At 38.5% G+C, this 17,000-nt stretch overlaps 1 protein-coding gene across 7 annotated transcripts in view; it reads right to left on the bottom strand.

Moving 5' to 3' along the window:
• Positions 1-17,000, bottom strand: part of RUNX1T1 (RUNX1 partner transcriptional co-repressor 1) — a 115,500-nt gene that overhangs the window by 5,474 nt on the left and 93,026 nt on the right. For all 7 annotated transcript variants that reach the window (XM_015618777.3, XM_015618780.3, XM_015618779.3 and 4 more), the window contains 2 exons: positions 13,700-13,768; positions 7,654-7,844 (listed from right to left, as the gene is read on the bottom strand). In XM_015618777.3, coding sequence (XP_015474263.1) covers positions 7,654-7,844; positions 13,700-13,768 — 260 coding nt within the window. The remainder of the gene's footprint in view (positions 1-7,653; positions 7,845-13,699; positions 13,769-17,000) is intronic.

Below are 17,000 nucleotides of genomic sequence, written 5' to 3' on the forward strand. Positions count from 1 at the left end.
ATTTAGGCCACTGTACATGAACATGTATCCACAGAGACATATTTATGCATACACCAAAATGATATGACATTTTTGTATTAGCATTTTGAATTGGCATTTCATCCTTCTAACCATAAAGATAACTAAGTGTACCTGGATTCTCTTTCTTTTGCTATACTAACATTTCCTTATTGCAATATATATTTATTATACTTTATTATATATTCTACTAATATATTTATATTTTGCATTTTATATGTATCTATATTTCATTTTTTATTCTTTAGTACATATTCTATTTCTATATTACAATATTTCTGTATTTCTTTCATACTAATGAAAGTTTCATTTTGACAGCTGCATGCTTGCTTGTACTGTGATCAGTACACATGGTGTAATTCTGTTCCAGTTGTACTTGCACAGTTTCCACATATTGCCATGCCTGCTGATCTCCTAGCTATTTGCTTCCAACCAAAATGCCAGCCTCGGGTTTGGCCCATATTTCCCTTCATTTCCTCATCTGAAAGCAAATCCCCATGCTGACTTTTCAGAAAAGACACCTTCCCCCCATGTGGAATGATGCAGAAGACAGCCAGCAAATGCCCAGGTGCAGGAATTCCTCCCCTGTGCAGATCTGTTTGCAGCATTGAAGTTCATGGTTTAACTGCATGGGAATTACCATGAGGATGTCAAGCTCATTCAGGTATCTGTTCAGTTAATATAGGCCAGCATCTGAAGAATCTTCACTTTCCTTCCCTTTTTGAGGAGCAGATAGAGATCTGACTCCAGATGTGACCAGAGCCACCACAGATTATTTCAGTATTTTACCATATGATCTGTATTGATGTCAGGAAATAGTAGTTGAATTCTAGCAGTATTGGTTCAACTTTCTTATTAAAAGAAACATCAGTTAACTATCAGACTGTGCAGAACATGAAAAGTGATACATAGGTGCAAGATTTTAATGAAGTGGTGAAGTACTAAGCTGGCTCCTTACATGATTACTTAATGTGTCCTACACTGCTCGGTATGTGATTTTGTTCATTGGACATATTATTTCTAATTTAACAGGTCATTACAGCTTTAGTGTAATTGTGGGAATAAAACCACATAAAATACAAGAATTTCAAAATAAATTTTACTGCTCACATTTATGCAGCAACTTACTGCATTTAAAAATTACTACAGTGCAAATTAACATAAACAAGCACACACATCACAGGGAGCTTGTACTGAGACAACAGCTGGATTTGACGTGCAGAACTCCTTGTCCCACACAGTCCTCACCATTGTGACCATTCATTGCTCCTTCCCATGTGCAAGTAGTGAAAAAGAGCAGCAAAGATCGGGCTTGGGCACCACAAGCTTTCAAAACAAATGCTTTCTGTTCCCAGTGCTGGCTGATAGCCCCAAATTTTACCAAAGAAAAGCCAGACTCGAGACACCAGCTAATAGCCTGGGCTGTGCTTCATATGCCCCTGCTGCTCATGTACTTCCAGCAGATCCAGCTATCACAGACAAAGCTTGACCTCACAATGGGATTGAACATACTCAGGGTACCTTCCTTCCTGGGATGCTCTAGCAGGTACCAGCAAAATGGAGCACCCTTGCTGAGGTGTGTACACAGCATCTTGGACAACAGATGGCCACAGTGTCATGTTGATGACGAGATGACAATCTTCATACAAGGGCATATGACCACAACTACAGACTGCCTTACGCTTGATTTAAGACTATCTCCTGTCACTGGCAAGATGCAGCTGGGAGCCTCATCGAGGTTGAGATGCACTTCAAATACAGAAAATCAAGGAAGACAAACAAGACTTTGAAAGAACCCAAAGAAAGGCAGCCAGATTAATCAGAAGTCAGACAAACACAAGCCATGATAAGAGTCTGAATGAACTCAGACTGTTAAATACGAGATGGTAGCCAAAAAGGGGCAGTAGCACCCAAACATCACTGTAGTGAATGTTGACATCCATCTCTACATGGATAAGCAGAAGTAACAGGATCAAAATTCTGTTAAGAATAGGAGCAAATTGCCTAGAGATGTTGGAGAATCCCCATCATTAAAGCACAGGACAAACAGGGGGAATGGTACAGCTAGAGTTGATCATGGATTGAAAAAGGGAGAAGCCAATCTCTCAAAGCCTCTGTTGGTCTATATATTCTGTCTTTAGGTAGTGACCTACTACACTGCACTTCCAGCTCATGCTTTATAAAGTTCCAGATGTAGCTAAAACTATGAGGACTGGATTGCAGCTTAACTGTGTTGGTTTGCCTGTGAAACAGTGAGGTTACACAAAAAGCTAGATTCTCAGACAACATAATTCAATTTAACTTCACTACCTTGAAAATGAATTAATTCAATGAAATTGAGCTAAATTACACCAGATGGGAATCTCACTCCGAATTTATGCCACTGATCATATTTCATCCTCCTCTTTCAACTGACAAGGAACCTCAGTCTTAGGTCAGAGCCTTATCTTAGGTCAAACTCTCAATTCTCATGCACTTAAGCTTCTATCTTCAAACACTCCTGTTTGCTCTCATGAAAGTTCTTAAAAACAAAACATCTCCATTTCTGTGGTCTCCAGTACCAAAACATATACTTGTCAGTAATTCTGCCCATCCTGTTGCTTTCATCTCTGAAATATTTAACTAGAATTGAGTATTTGCTTTCCTCTGACACTCCAACTGAGACTTAGTATAGAGCTTGCTTAAATAAATTTAAAAAAAACCTCATTCTGTCATCTTTGAGAAATTCTGGATTTCACCAGTTCACCATGAAAGGAAGCATGGCTGGTACAAAGAACTGAGATTTTTCCCAGTTCGGCAGTGCCCATGAGATTCAAAATTCTACCACCGCTAACCACAAGAAAAGGAACATCTAGAAATCAGTGAAACCACAGGGGCATAAATGAGAACTGTATGAGCTGCTGAATAGCAGTGTAAAAATCCAGCACAGTTGTTTATGAGAATTTTATCCAAGACTTATTAGAAAGGAAAATGTATTGGTACTTAGGAAATTCCCACACTGTGTCAAAATGGAAAACTTCTAGATGTTTCTAGTCAAGTTACAGCTATCACTGAACACTCCATGCTTGCCTAAGCCACTGTTTATTGAGTGAAATAGTGAACTTTCATACAAGTCAGTGAGAGTAGCTGAATCCTGCAAACAGAAGTGCAGAGCAGCCCACAGAAGAGACGTGCAAGCTGGTGAGCCAGGCTTAGCTTAGCAGTCTGGGGCAGTGCCAATGCTCACATCACATCTGGACTGATCCTGTGCAGAGCACATGGCTCTGGTGCCTCTGTACTGCAGGGGATGATGTGCTACTTTCCAAGAGATGCTCTGCCAAAAAAATTAAACATTAGCTGACATAGGTATTAAACTTAATACCAGCCTGAAAACCAGGCTTGCCTGAATCACACCATCTGATGCTCAGAGTCAGGTTTGCTGGCACAGTCCTGGTCTCAATGGACCGGTCAGCAGAGATTGAAACCAGCTGTCTTCAAAAATGTCAGGTGTGATATTCACATACAACATGAACTGCTTCAATATAAACAAGCCCTAACATTACACATCTCCTAAAAGCAGTGTTGGAGCAGTTACATTCTTGTTTTATCAGAGCAGATGTCAGCATCTGCTTTAAGTAGAGAGAACTGAAACACTTGTGTTCCTTCCCTGTCCCCAGCCCTCAACCTACTCAAAACTGAATCAGAACACTGAGTGTCAGATTTTTCAGTGGCATTTTATACCAAACCAGAAAGACAGATGTTTTGATGATCCCACCCCACCCCCCTTCCCTCCTTTACAATCTGGGCAGTCAGTCTCTTTGCTAAACTGTTCACCCTCGCTATTAAAATTGATTTGCAAAGCAGCACATTGCAGCCAAAGCAAGCACAGCAGTCATTACAGAGTACACTGCTCACACATGTTTTCGTACTTAGCCAAGCCAACTACTGATGAATGGGTCATCTTTTGTCAAGCAACTGTAAAGAACTGGTAAAGAAATAATTTGTGGCTCAGAACAGCCATGCTGACAGGTAGGCCTTCTCCTGGTCCTTTTGTTTTCCAGCAGCAGTCTGCTCGGTTAGCTGGTCCTCAACCAATTTCAATAACAGAAAAGCACGACTATTAGCTGGTCAGTTGCAAGGTCTTATGTAAAAAAACTATGAAAATCTTTAGAAAGTAAATGCACAGACACTGAAGCAGTGGGAGTACTAGCAAAACCACACTGAACAACTCTCAGATAAGTAAAGAACAATGGCTCAGCAAAGGATCAAGTCAGAGTCAGAAATTCTACCTATGCTATGTAACGTGGTCATTCTCAGAATCTTGGACACCATTTCTCAAAAGTCAAGATGCTTATGAATATTACACCTCCCCTATTAGTCTTCTTCATGTCTTGTGCTCCCTTAATTTTGGAATTTTAATCTGGTCATCTTAATATGCCCAACTTCACTTTTTTCTTGAAGACAATCTTGCACTCAGGGTTCCTACTTTTTCTGGGTTAAAAACAAAGCAAAACAACCAAATAAATACCAAAAAACCCAAACAAAACCAGAAAAAATACCAAAACCCAACACAGAAATCAGCAACACCAACAAAAACCCCATCAAAAATCCAATCTACTTTTCTTTGTGAGATCTCTGAAAGGTCTTGGATTAGGAGGCTGCATTATAATAATCACTAAAAACCTGAGTCTTAGTACTAGTTATCACTTTGAGAACTGGAGCAGACTGCAATAAAAATCATGCCACAAAATTCTCACACCAGAATAGCTTCAAGAAGCCTCAGCTAGGATCAGGCTGCATTTTACTGAAAAACGAAGGGAGAAACCTTGCCAATAGACAGGGAGTGGCCATATGAGTCAAAAATTGTATCTTATACATTACAAATCTGGCATCAAATTCTCATCTCCATTCATAGTTTCAACAGCCCAAAAAAATAATGACACCCATGAGAGAAATATTGTCTGTCAGGAACTGCATGGAGGTTATACAGCAGCCTATAGTGAGCTTTCTTGCACACCTTGGCACAACATCCCAGCAAAGATAAGGAATGAGGAGAGATGCTTGGCATTCCCCCTGGACCTGCAAGACTCAGAGGCTGCACTGTAACAGTCTCAGATTTGAAACTGGAAATATTCTAGCTCTAGAAATTTTACTCCAATGCCTTAAGTGCACAGGAATCTGTATTGCTGTAAATGTTCTGTTGAAAGCTGTAAACAGAGAGAAGTTTATGTAGACTGACGACCTAGACAAATGAGGAGAAATGCCCACAGAGAGATCCAAGAGATAATTAATACCAAAACAAGTGTGGAGTTTTATTCCTCAAATCTGAAAAACAGAGTCTCAGCTCTGAAGAAACACTTTTCCAGCACTGGCAAACTGATCTCCTGCCCCCAAAGATGAAGGAAAAGTCCAGTCCATTCTTACAGAAGTCACCCGAAAAGGATACCAAACCAGCCTGTGTTAACAGGTAACTGTGAGAAACATTGCCTAAGTGATTGGAGTTTGTCATAATTAGAAGCTGAAGTGAAACTACTTATAAATAGATACATCTAACTCAAACAAATATTGCCATCATCTCCCTTCGTAGTTTATCAATCACCTGTAAACACAGACAGTCAAACTTGATTTCTCTCTGATGGCTTACTAAAACTTGTGCCTCACAACAGCCACCTTGATGACCACAGGGGAGAAAGTTGCAGGATCAGGACACTAGACCTCATTTCTAGGTCAAGTAACCTCCCTGAGGGGACACAGCCCTGAGAACACCTATAACCTTATCAGCCACATTTCATTAGAACACAATTAAAAAACTGTTTCCCCAACATCCTGTTCCTAAGAAGTGAAAAACCTTATACTCAGTTCTACTGCAGAAGAAGGAAAGATGTTACGTGGAATTTTCCAGAGCTTTAACTGCTAAGAAGTTAATCACAGCACACAAACTCTCTACACATTCCTTTGGATACACATTTGCTTGTGGCTGTATGTACTGGAACAGAAATACTTCCTCTGTCCTGTTCACACTATATCAGTTCACTAAATAGATTGAATGTGCTGTTTCCTCCAAAGGTACTTACCTTTGGAATTTTGTTTTTAACAACAGGAGTCTCTTGTACATATACACACACAAAATGACAGCTCTTTAATGATGTTATATCAGAAAGATGCCCTTTCTATGAACAGTGCAGGAAAATGTCCTTGAGTATCTTAGATACAAAAGTCCAATAAATTGAATTTATGTCTCATTTAATCTACAATGGAACAGTTAGTTCTTAAAGGGTACATATACTTCCCCTAGTCCCTTTCTTCCTGAGAAACTTTCAGATGCTGAAAATCAATTCCTTTTGTCTCCTTGTTATTCATCTGCTACACATTAAGGAGAAACTCTGGGCATTCAGTGATCCCACAATGGTCTTTCATCTCCAGAGAAGCCTGGTATGAATTAAAAACTTACGCTCCCTCAAATTACAGATGCATACTGCAGCATGCCACTGACTTATGTGCTGGTGATTTCTGCCAGTGTTCTCAGCAGGCTGCAGATAGCTCATCTGCATCTTTCAACTTAAGGGATCTTTCTACAACACTGCCCATCCAGCCCTTGCAAAGTGTTTATACTTGAGCATACACAAATGTCTGTCCCCAGATAACAGGGATTGTCACCTACTCTTTTCCCCCACTCCCCGCTGTTTAGAAGTTATTTTAAAAAGTGGGTTTACTACAGTCAAGATCTTAGTATACAAACAATAAATAATTCATGAAGGTAGTGCTCTTTCATTTCAGTGGTCTTGAGAAATGGAGATTATATACAAATAACTTCTAATGGACAAAATTTGTCATGTCCATTTTTAAGGGCAGTTTTAACTTAGGACTCTTTTTCTTTTTAATAAGAAGCATAAAATTTAATTGCTATCTAGACTGATGCAGCACTGGTCAAACACACACTGCTCTTTCACTCCCAGCTTCCATGTAGCCATGGTGTCAGGTGTCCTGTATCATAACAATTCAAGGTTTCCACTCTCAGGTCTGAAAGTACATCAAGGTTTAACATACTTATTCTTGTTTTACTCTTTGATCTCTCAGTCTATTTCTTTTTCTACCAAATACTCTTTGCCCACTCCTCAACTCTGAAATATACCCTGCAGCCAAAGCAATACATTCAAAATAAGGAAATGCTTGCAAATTTACATTCACATTCTGTCCTACAGGAACCATCATCTTTTGCTAATCACTTCTACATCCAACACTGTCCCCAGACAAGTTTTTACCCACCTTTCTCTACAAACTCTTTCATGAATAATTTCTTTAAATTAGATTTCAGTGACAAATGTTTTCCACTGAGCATCTTTTTATCTATTCAGTATGGGAGTCTGAAGTGCTTTAAAATGAAGCTACTGAAAAGTCAAATTAGAACATAATATGTAACCCTGGCCATCAGTTAAAACGCAAGAAAAGACCTTCAGTTCACTAGATATTTTGGGCTCAGATTATAACATAGCCAAGAGAATTTGGAACTCGGTGTATGCCTGAAATACTCATCCAAAACAGCTATGTGAAGAGTTAATGGTGGACACTGATGCCCTGTGTCACACAGATAAAAGCCAGCTCAGACACACCTATGGTCTGCAGTCACAGGGGATGCTTGCCCAGCAAGGCCCTTACCTCACTTGAATCCTCCTGCTGATTGATGACAGCCAGGGCGTCCTCTGCCGCCTGGCGCTTGGCTTCGGCAACAGTGCGCTCCATCTTGGCCCTCTCCGAAGTGATCATGTCGTGAGCCTTCCGCTCGGCCTCCGACACCGCCTTCTGCAGCTCGGCCATGGCCTGGCGCTTCACTTCATTGACAGCTTCCTCTGCAAACAGGAAACATCCGCGTCAGCACAGCACATCGGCACACGGCTTCCTGGGACCGACGTGGGAAATGCATCGCTACTCTTACTGTTACGTCGCGATTACTCTCAATTATAGTGACAGTCTTCATTCTGAGTAGGACACAGAGGAACCTGGTTCCTCTAGAATCCTCAAGAGGCACTGGGTGCTTCTTCCCCATCATCAAAGTCTCTGCCACTAGTTCTGATTATTGCTGTTTTGATTCGCAGTCGGTACTTCTTTAGGTACAATCATTTCAGATCTCTGGTCCATTATATTTGCAATCTTTCTGAACACTAAAAAAATTTGTTTTGCAGCACAGCAGATATGTGCATATACTCGACAATAATTATTATTTAAGATATATTACAGACTTTTAAAAATGTATTTTTAAGCTTGGGGAAATTAAAACAGGATTTATGTTCTTTAACAATTTTTTTCTCATATGTTAACAAATAAATACATGAAGCTAAAAAAAACCCCAAGAGTTTACTTAAAAATTCTCATTCACTGTCTCTTTCCTTGGACATACCATTTTATGAGAAAACATTAAAATTTGTTTATGAACAATCATTTGACCTCTTGATCTGTCTTTCAAATCCATGTTTATACTTGAAGATTTCACTTCTTGGCTCTTCTGAGCTCTTGAGCACACCCTGCCCAGCAAGACTTTGGAGCACAATTAACAATGAGCAGGAGAACCCTGCATCATTAAACTCAAACCTTCATGCTTCTTGTAAAACAACTATGGTAGTATCGGTCTTTTCTTTGGTATATACTAGTGTCATATCTTTTATTCCAGAAAACATGTCTCCAAGTAGTTATTTGGCTTTTGTTACAGGAAGAGTGCAAAGATTTTACTAATGAACAGTCTTTTAATTGACAACTAAAACAAGTAATTTCTTTTTTTTTTAATTAACTGCTCTAATTAACAAGGAAACCATCCTCCCCCTGAATTAGTTTATCTAATTTTCATCTTTATTCAAAGCAAAATGACAATGATTAATTGAAAATTTAATAAGCGGTAATTATTAACTTGGCAAACCTAGTACCAATTAACACTCTATTAAAACTAATTATGACATGTTTCATTCAAGTGTTTGCACTTAATTGTTTCATGCACTTAAAACCCACCTTAATTAAATGTTCTGTTTAATTAAAGCCACAGATTTTTATTAAAAATGTTTTACTGTAGATTAAAATTTAAGTATTAGAACGGCGCTATGTGTTTGAGTTTTAGTCCATGCATTTAGCCCATGTATTTGTGTGCATGCACATGTAGACATAACTCTCACATACAGATGCTCAATCACTCTCCTGAGCTAGATCTGATAGCTCTGCACATGTTATTTAAAAAATAGTGTCTACATGAAGTCTCCATTTTCAGTTATTACGCAAATTACAATAAAGACTTAACATTAAGCCATGTACTGACTAAAACGGAACTAAAATGAAAGATGAGCTCTCTTAAGGAGTATGTGTGCATGTTACATGTGTGCATATCTGCAAGAGATGTTTCAATTGAAGTTTTCAAGGGGGTGGGGAGGGATTTAGAGATAAAACTTATGCCTTTATTTTTATGGGGCTGAAAATATGCCCTTATATTACCCTACCATAAATGTTGTTTAGGGGAAAGCCTCAGGAGAGGAAAAAATCGTACCCTTCAACCATGCAGCCAAGGCTTAATTTACTTTGAATATTCAAGGTGAATTAAAATTCTATCTAAGTGGCAATACAGGACAATAATTTTTGCTTACGATCAAAGCTACAGCTAGTCTAATTGTATATGCAAAACAGGCAATTTATATTTAAATTATGCATTCCTATTCTAGTCCCACAGGCACACACAGATCAGCAAAGGGAATTGGTAGGACATTTGCAAGGTGCTTGAATATTTATTACCAACTGTAACCATTCACTGATCATGAGAAAAGAAATATACACAGGCAAACATACAGACGCAATTTTATTACCATTTTCAGAAAAATGAGGCAACTCAAATACAGGCGTTTCGTGTCTATGAACTGCAGTTACTGACAAAGTGGATTTCTTTAAGAAGATCTGTATTCTTGCTGGTATTTGCTACAAGTAGAAATGATCTTTGCATGACATGATGCACTTTTGTTACATTATATAAATTTAGCTTTACAGTCAGGTATTTACAGTGGTTAGAGATGCCAATTTCTTATATTAAATATAAGCAAAAATACTCCAGCTTGCTTTTTACATGGCCTTCTAATTGTAGTTTTTCATCCCAGATAATCTACTTCTTTTCAGACCAAATATAGAAGTGGAAAATTGTATCTTCTATATTGCTTAAGTTTTTTGCAATGCTTCTAAGAGCATGAAGATGCATGAAAGTACTTATGAGGCCATATGACTGACTGATACTTTTTGACTGGTTTAAACTATGGATTGAATTTTAATATTTCCATCAACTTTGATGACAGAGCTTGTGTTGAGCTATACTACGTGTGAAAATAATTAAGTTATAATATATTGGGTCACAATGCACCATCATTATTTCAATATATTACAAACTCATGAACACCTAAATAACCAGACGAAAATTCATATCACTGATTTTCTTCACAGCTTCTTAAACTAAATACTACTGATATTTCATAGACACACAATGCAATTTTCATAGGTTAAGATATGTCTGTGATACGGGTAATAGTGAAGCAGAATTTTATTTGCCTTGACAATGATGAGCTATGAAGACCAAGAATGATACCAGCTACCTTCCTTTCCCTTCATTTCCAGAGAAAGGAAGAGTGATTAGATTCCAGTATCAGAAAGAAGAAATCTGGAAGTTTTTAAAACCAAGTATCTAAGATGCACGTACCTTCCCACCAATGCTAAGCATTCTTGGCACAAATTCACTGTCATTTTAGGAATGCAACTGAAATCTTCCTTCCTTTTGAGCAGCATTAACACATGAGGAAAGCTCCAGGAAGCAAACAACTTGTATGGAAAAGGCATTACTCAGTGTGGTCCTTGGTCCTCGGAGCAGACTTAAGAGAGGTACTTATCTTTCACCCAAAATGATGATTCACCAGCCAGCTCCTGGTCACCTCCCTCACATCATCAGCACATTTGTCCACATCATGACAAAAGAAAGGTGGTGGGCAGATGTGCAGTCCTGTGCCACCACAACATTTTGGTTCATCTTACTCTCAGGCTGATCCTGGCAAGGATGGCCATTGGCAGTTGGTGACAAAGGGTTATCTCAGCATCATATCCTAAAATGCATCATCTGTCTCAGGACTACTCTGTACAATGTGCAGGACCCTTATTGTCTTTGTAAGACAAAGGATGGTTACTTCATTCCTCTTCTGTAACACCAGAACCTTCAGCTGGACTGACATGGACATTGGGCCTGGCTAAGAGACAGGGATGGCTGGAAGACAGTTTCTCATGACAGAAGCTATTGCAGCAGCCCACAACGGGCCTGTGACCCTCTCTGTACTTAATGAAGGGTAGCATGTACTCCCAGCCAGCAAGTCATCCTGGGATCTGACTGATCCCCATTACCTGTCTCCCACCCTCTTGACTACTGAGGAATACCAAGAACTTGTCTTGGACTCTTCATCCCCATATCCATAATTCAGTGAGGTAAATCAGGGCACTGATGACTGCTTACTGGTGTAAGAAACTAAAGTGGGCTTACATGGCTTTAACTCATGAGGTACTGCACAATGTCCTTGCTCCAGCAACCACAAAAGCACATGCCTAATGTGGTATATTTCAAGAATTACACTGGAGTCTACCAATTTCCAGAAGTTTAAAGTGAATCCCTTCTCCACATGCTTTTGAGTTTGCTTATTAACTGTTTTTATGCCACATTCCTTCAGTGTAATGGATTCAGTATTCCAAACAGAACTCCATACTTGATCCAGCTCTCTGCACATTGGTCCTTACAGACATTTGACACATGAAGAGATCCACACTGAACCGAAAGAAATAACCTGTGAGGGATTTGTAGTCTTCTTGACTGGGAGTTTTTGACCAACCTGGAAACTGTGGAGCATATCAAATGGCATCAGACGCCTCACAGAGTTGAATTGCACCTTTATCTATTATTACTGCCTTCATCATGAAACTCTGGATACCTCCAGTTTCAGACCACCCTCCTAAAAATGCAGGACCATGATTTATGAAAGCAGCATGCTTTCTGATGTTTGACTAGACTTAGATACAGGTACGCATCCTGCAGAGTCATACTTCTTTTATTCTGCAACTTGAAGGCATGATCACTTGATTTAAACCCACATCAGCCTGAAAATGAGACTGGAAATGGGACCAAAGGAAAGACTTAGATGACATAGATGTTCACAAAATGACATCACAGGTCCTGTACATTTGTGTTACATTGTCCTGTATATTTGTGAATACATGCAGTGTGAATGCACATCCAATTTCAAAACTCAAGCCAAAAGCTTCAACTAATTTGTGTTAATTATGAAGAAACTTTTTTCTTTTATTGTATTGAATCCGTGAGTCATAAATAACCTGATGCCAAATGACATCAAACCACAGATTTTGCAATAGGACTGAAGTTTTTGAAATTCAACAGAATAATGCTCCTCTTAGTAAGATTTTCTGGGATTGCATATTTTTTTGTATTTTTCATTTAAAATGTTAACATAAATATGGCAATATGAAAATATTCTTGGGCACTGAGTTACAAAGGCTACACTTTCCTTGTATTAAACCAAAAACACATACACTGTTTTACTATTTTTCACAGTAAATGCAATAGCTCTAAAAATATTAACATATTGACAAGTGTAGACTTTACACGATAAACCCACATTACACCCAAAACACAACTTCTAGTCTGATGCAACAAGGTTTTTAAAAGCATAACATTTTTACACATATGCTGTGTATCTAGTTTAAAATACACTGGAAAGCAGTGAGCATTTAGAGGAGATTTGATCAGAAAACATCAACACTGCTGCATATTTGCCATTTAATCATTAACTGCTGCTCAGACAGCTGCTGCAGGCTTCATGGTTACACAGGTGTTCAAAAGCAGGGGGGTGTGTTTGGGTGTATAAATAGCTTCTCAACTATCTCAATGGAGTTCAAGAGCTGCCTCCTGGCCCCTCTGAAAACAAGGAAGCTCTGATGTCAGTGTCAAAAGAGCAAAGGTTTAGCTCCAGCACCGGAGTGGGATCCTCGCCAGGAAACTCCTGTGCTCAGGCAGAGTTTCAGTGTTAAGGAAACTTTGCACAACCACAATGTCTGCCCAGGGTGCTTTCCAGGCACAGGCAGATGCTGTCAATGCCCTGCGAACAGCCAGAGCAGCTGCAGAGATGTGAACTTGCTGACTTCATTGCACACTCTGCAGGTTTATGAGCACAGGCTTCACTGGGGGCTGACAGGCACAAAATCTTTTTTAAATTAAGAATGGTTACTTTGCATAGTTGAAGTCTTTTTTTTAACAGGTGTACTTGGGCTTTTACCCCTCCTTTGAGAATTCTTACCTTAACTAGGTAAGAACCCTGAAGCTTAAAAACCCACCCACACTAACTTCTTTTTTAAATTGCTAACAGACAAACTTTTAACATATCAAGTTTCAGCCTGAAACTTGAAGCCCTGAAAATAGGGGTCCATATTGGATGTACAGATATTCCTCTAGCTATAGCAGCAGATACTTCTATTATAAAATTATTTAATGTCCTGGTCAGTTCCAGTTTAAAATTATTAAACACAATTTCTTCTTGTTACTAGTAAGCCCTTCCCCCACCTCTCAATTCCTCACATCAGTGCATTAACAACTGCACACAGCTGCCAGACGACTAAGCTGGTGTTTTTAAACAGTTCTTACCAGCTTTCTTCCAGATCTCCTCTGGCACGTATCCAGACGCAGGCCTGTGAAGGAATTCCCGATGAGATTCTGCAGGAGGAGGGGGTGAAGAGGGAAAAAGAAAGAGCATCATGAGCATTGCTGGCTGGTAGAAAACAAGGCTTAGAGAAAAATACCTTTTCTCTTTAAATATAGGTCAGAAAAAGAAATCAAGTGAAGCTTTTCTCTCCTCAAAACAAAACAGATGCCATGGTCATAGCTCATGAATGTCACATAGACCAGATCAATGCCTATGACTCGAATGTCTCATCTTAAGCCAAGTAAAGATGTTAATTTTGTTTTACAGTGTTTTGAGTCAACTGTGTATGACAGCATCCACACTTTTAAGGGAGGCTTTGAGAGAGAAACTGAGGGAGTGACATGCTTTGTCCTTTCTCACTGTGTTTATGAAAAAGCAAAAGAAAGAGGGCAATGGTACAGGTTTGTCACTTCCGCTCTGTGCAAAATAATGAGTACTGATGAGTGCAGATAAAAGTCAATTATGCCATACCAGTGATCAAATAAGTTGTCCCCAAAAAAGCAAAGGGGTGTTTCTGTAAGTTCAGCACTATGCTTTCCTATATCTGAGCCTGTGTTGGCAACTGTAGCTGCAAGAGCTTGAAAAACAGAACCTTTAACTTTAGGTTAAGCCCCTAAATATATGTTGTCAAACAACCTCACTGGAGCTGAAGCTTGTAATTCACCCACATATTTCAATCACATTCTGACAGCTCTTTCCCCTTCTCTTTTTTTTTTAAAAAAAAGAAAGGTTTAACCTTTAGGCCTGGGCCTAGGAGTCCTGAAATCAACAGGATCCCTTCCACAGGGACTTCAAAGACCTAAGATCCGATGATACAAAAAGAAAATTCACTTTGGCCTGAAATTTAGCATACAGATCCTCAGCAGATGAAATTGAAATTGCTCCTTTCAAATACAATTTAAAAACTGACAAACTATTATTCAAAGTAATAGAGGAAAAATAAAAATACCCCAACCAAACACATAAAACTAAGTTCACTGCCGTGATTACTATTGCCAGTGTGTCAGAATTCAATTGCTTAAAAAAAAATAACTTGATTTGTTACATTATGGACAGGTTTGAATGGTTTTGGAGATGCTGCTAGAAATCAAATATCTGTTTGATGTCTAAGCTTGGAATACAACAAGAGTATACCTGCCATTCTCTGAATACTAATCTTGACTAAGTGTATTCATTTTTGTATCTTACAAGCTTTTATTCACTAACTTGGTCAAAAGGCAGTAATTTTAAGAAAATGTTTGAATGTTTTTTGTTAAGAAAATGTTTGAAATATTTGAACCTGAAAAAACAGGTTTTGCAAATAATTTCTTACACCATTACATGCATCCATAGAGTACTGTTTACATACAGTAGCCCACATAAACTTAAATGCTTTTAAAAGATGACAAAGTTGCAGGCAGCTAACAAAGGTGGGAATTACAGGGGCTTTTTCAACAGAGAGTAGGGAATCCCAATCCCTGTGCACTGTTTCACAGATGTAGTTGCTAGCATAAGAATCTGGGCGTACATCTCCCCATCTGACAGGCAGCTGAGTGGATTTACCCAGCTCTTCTGTTTGTCACTGAAGTATGGGGCAACAATTTAAAATAGATTTCTGTCAGCAGACTTTCACATGTCTCAAGTATAAAATAATGATTTTATGTGTGTGTGTGTGTGTGTGTGTGTGTGTTTGTGTGTAGATTTTGCAAAACAGCTATTTATATTGGTTTAATCAACTTGATAGAGGATTTCAGACCTGATACCAAAAATGGGAAAATTCTTGGTATGTCTTGGCTTGCATGATTCTGGAGATGACGAATAGCTTTGTGTACAGTTTTTCACCCCTTAAAGGCCTTTTGCCTTACAGCCACAGTGCCAGTTCAGTTAGGGGGACAGAGGCAACAGCATAAAATATTGTTTGAAGGCTCAAGAAAAATAAAGGCAAAAAATTAAATCGCTCTTATTTGCTCTTCATTGAATACCTGCAGGAAAATACCCAACCAGGCTCCAAATGTGGCAAAACAAGGCATTTGTTGCATTCATGTCTTTAGTTTGTATTGAGTTTTCCTGTCTGCTATTTAAGGTACCATCCAGTGGAATGGGAGCATAACCTTGATTTAAGTCTGTGGCTCAGCTTTGGGGGAAGGAAAAAAAAAAAAAGAAAAGAAAGAAAAAAGACGGAGATGTGGAATTGATTTCTTTGTACACATGACTTTCCAAAAATGGAATTCAATGACATAAATGACCAGATTGCCAGCTAATTGTTAAAATTTCCAAAACATAAACATCAATCAAGCTCTTATTCCAACCACAAATTATTTACATGAGCAATGAGATCCTCTGCAAGAAGACTTAAATCAAGAGCTTATGAGAGACTTTCCCATAGTTTGGAATGGTGTACAAAAAAGACAAGAAGCACTTATGAAGATAATAAAAACCATATTTTCCACGCCAGAAAAACTTTAGTAACATGGCTATTGTTTAGTCACTGGTGATGAGTCCATGAAAACAATCTTCTTTCTAAGGCTAATCTACAGGAAATACGAGGATATAAATCTTACATATTAGTGTTTATAAGGTAAGGAGTCCTCAGCTTGAGCATCACAAAAATTGCTCGTTAAAACTGAAGCACAAAAGATCTTAACTTGGACATCTAGCAAACTCAAACCAAGAGTTTGAGTGAAGAGTTTGAAACACAACTGAGTGAAGTCCCTAAAACACTAAATGTAAAAGCAACTGCAAAAAAAGCCATAGTGAGGACAACACATAATATTGAATATCTAACTGCAGCACCTAGAAGTCAAAGTAAACGCTGCCTGGAAGGAAATGGAACAAAATCAGACAACATTAAGAATAATGTGAAGTGACAAGGCGGACCACTCAGAAAAGGACATCAGAAAAGGCTTTACATGTCAGACATAACAACAAAGGTTTGTTAATGGTGAAAATGTAACAATATCCTTATGCAGAACATCAGTATGTACACTACTGAATTTACTTGAAATTCATAGAAAAGCACTAAAACGTGCGTTGGTAATTAGTCCAGTTCCTACTGAACCAAAGGAAAAAGATGAAGAAGGAAAATAAAAAGCACATATAGACGAGAATAATCTGTGCTTGTCTGTATGTGCTTAAATGAGGTAAAAACAAAAGAGACTTTTTATATCAAAAATGGTATTGGAATTTTCTATTTTAATGTGGAATAAACTTCTGAAATAGTAAGAAAGTTGTTGGAGTGGGACAGAAGAATACATATGAAAAAAT

The sequence above is a fragment of the Parus major genome, chromosome 2 (genome assembly GCF_001522545.3).
Source record: "Parus major isolate Abel chromosome 2, Parus_major1.1, whole genome shotgun sequence".
Classification (NCBI taxonomy): Eukaryota; Metazoa; Chordata; class Aves; order Passeriformes; family Paridae; genus Parus; species Parus major.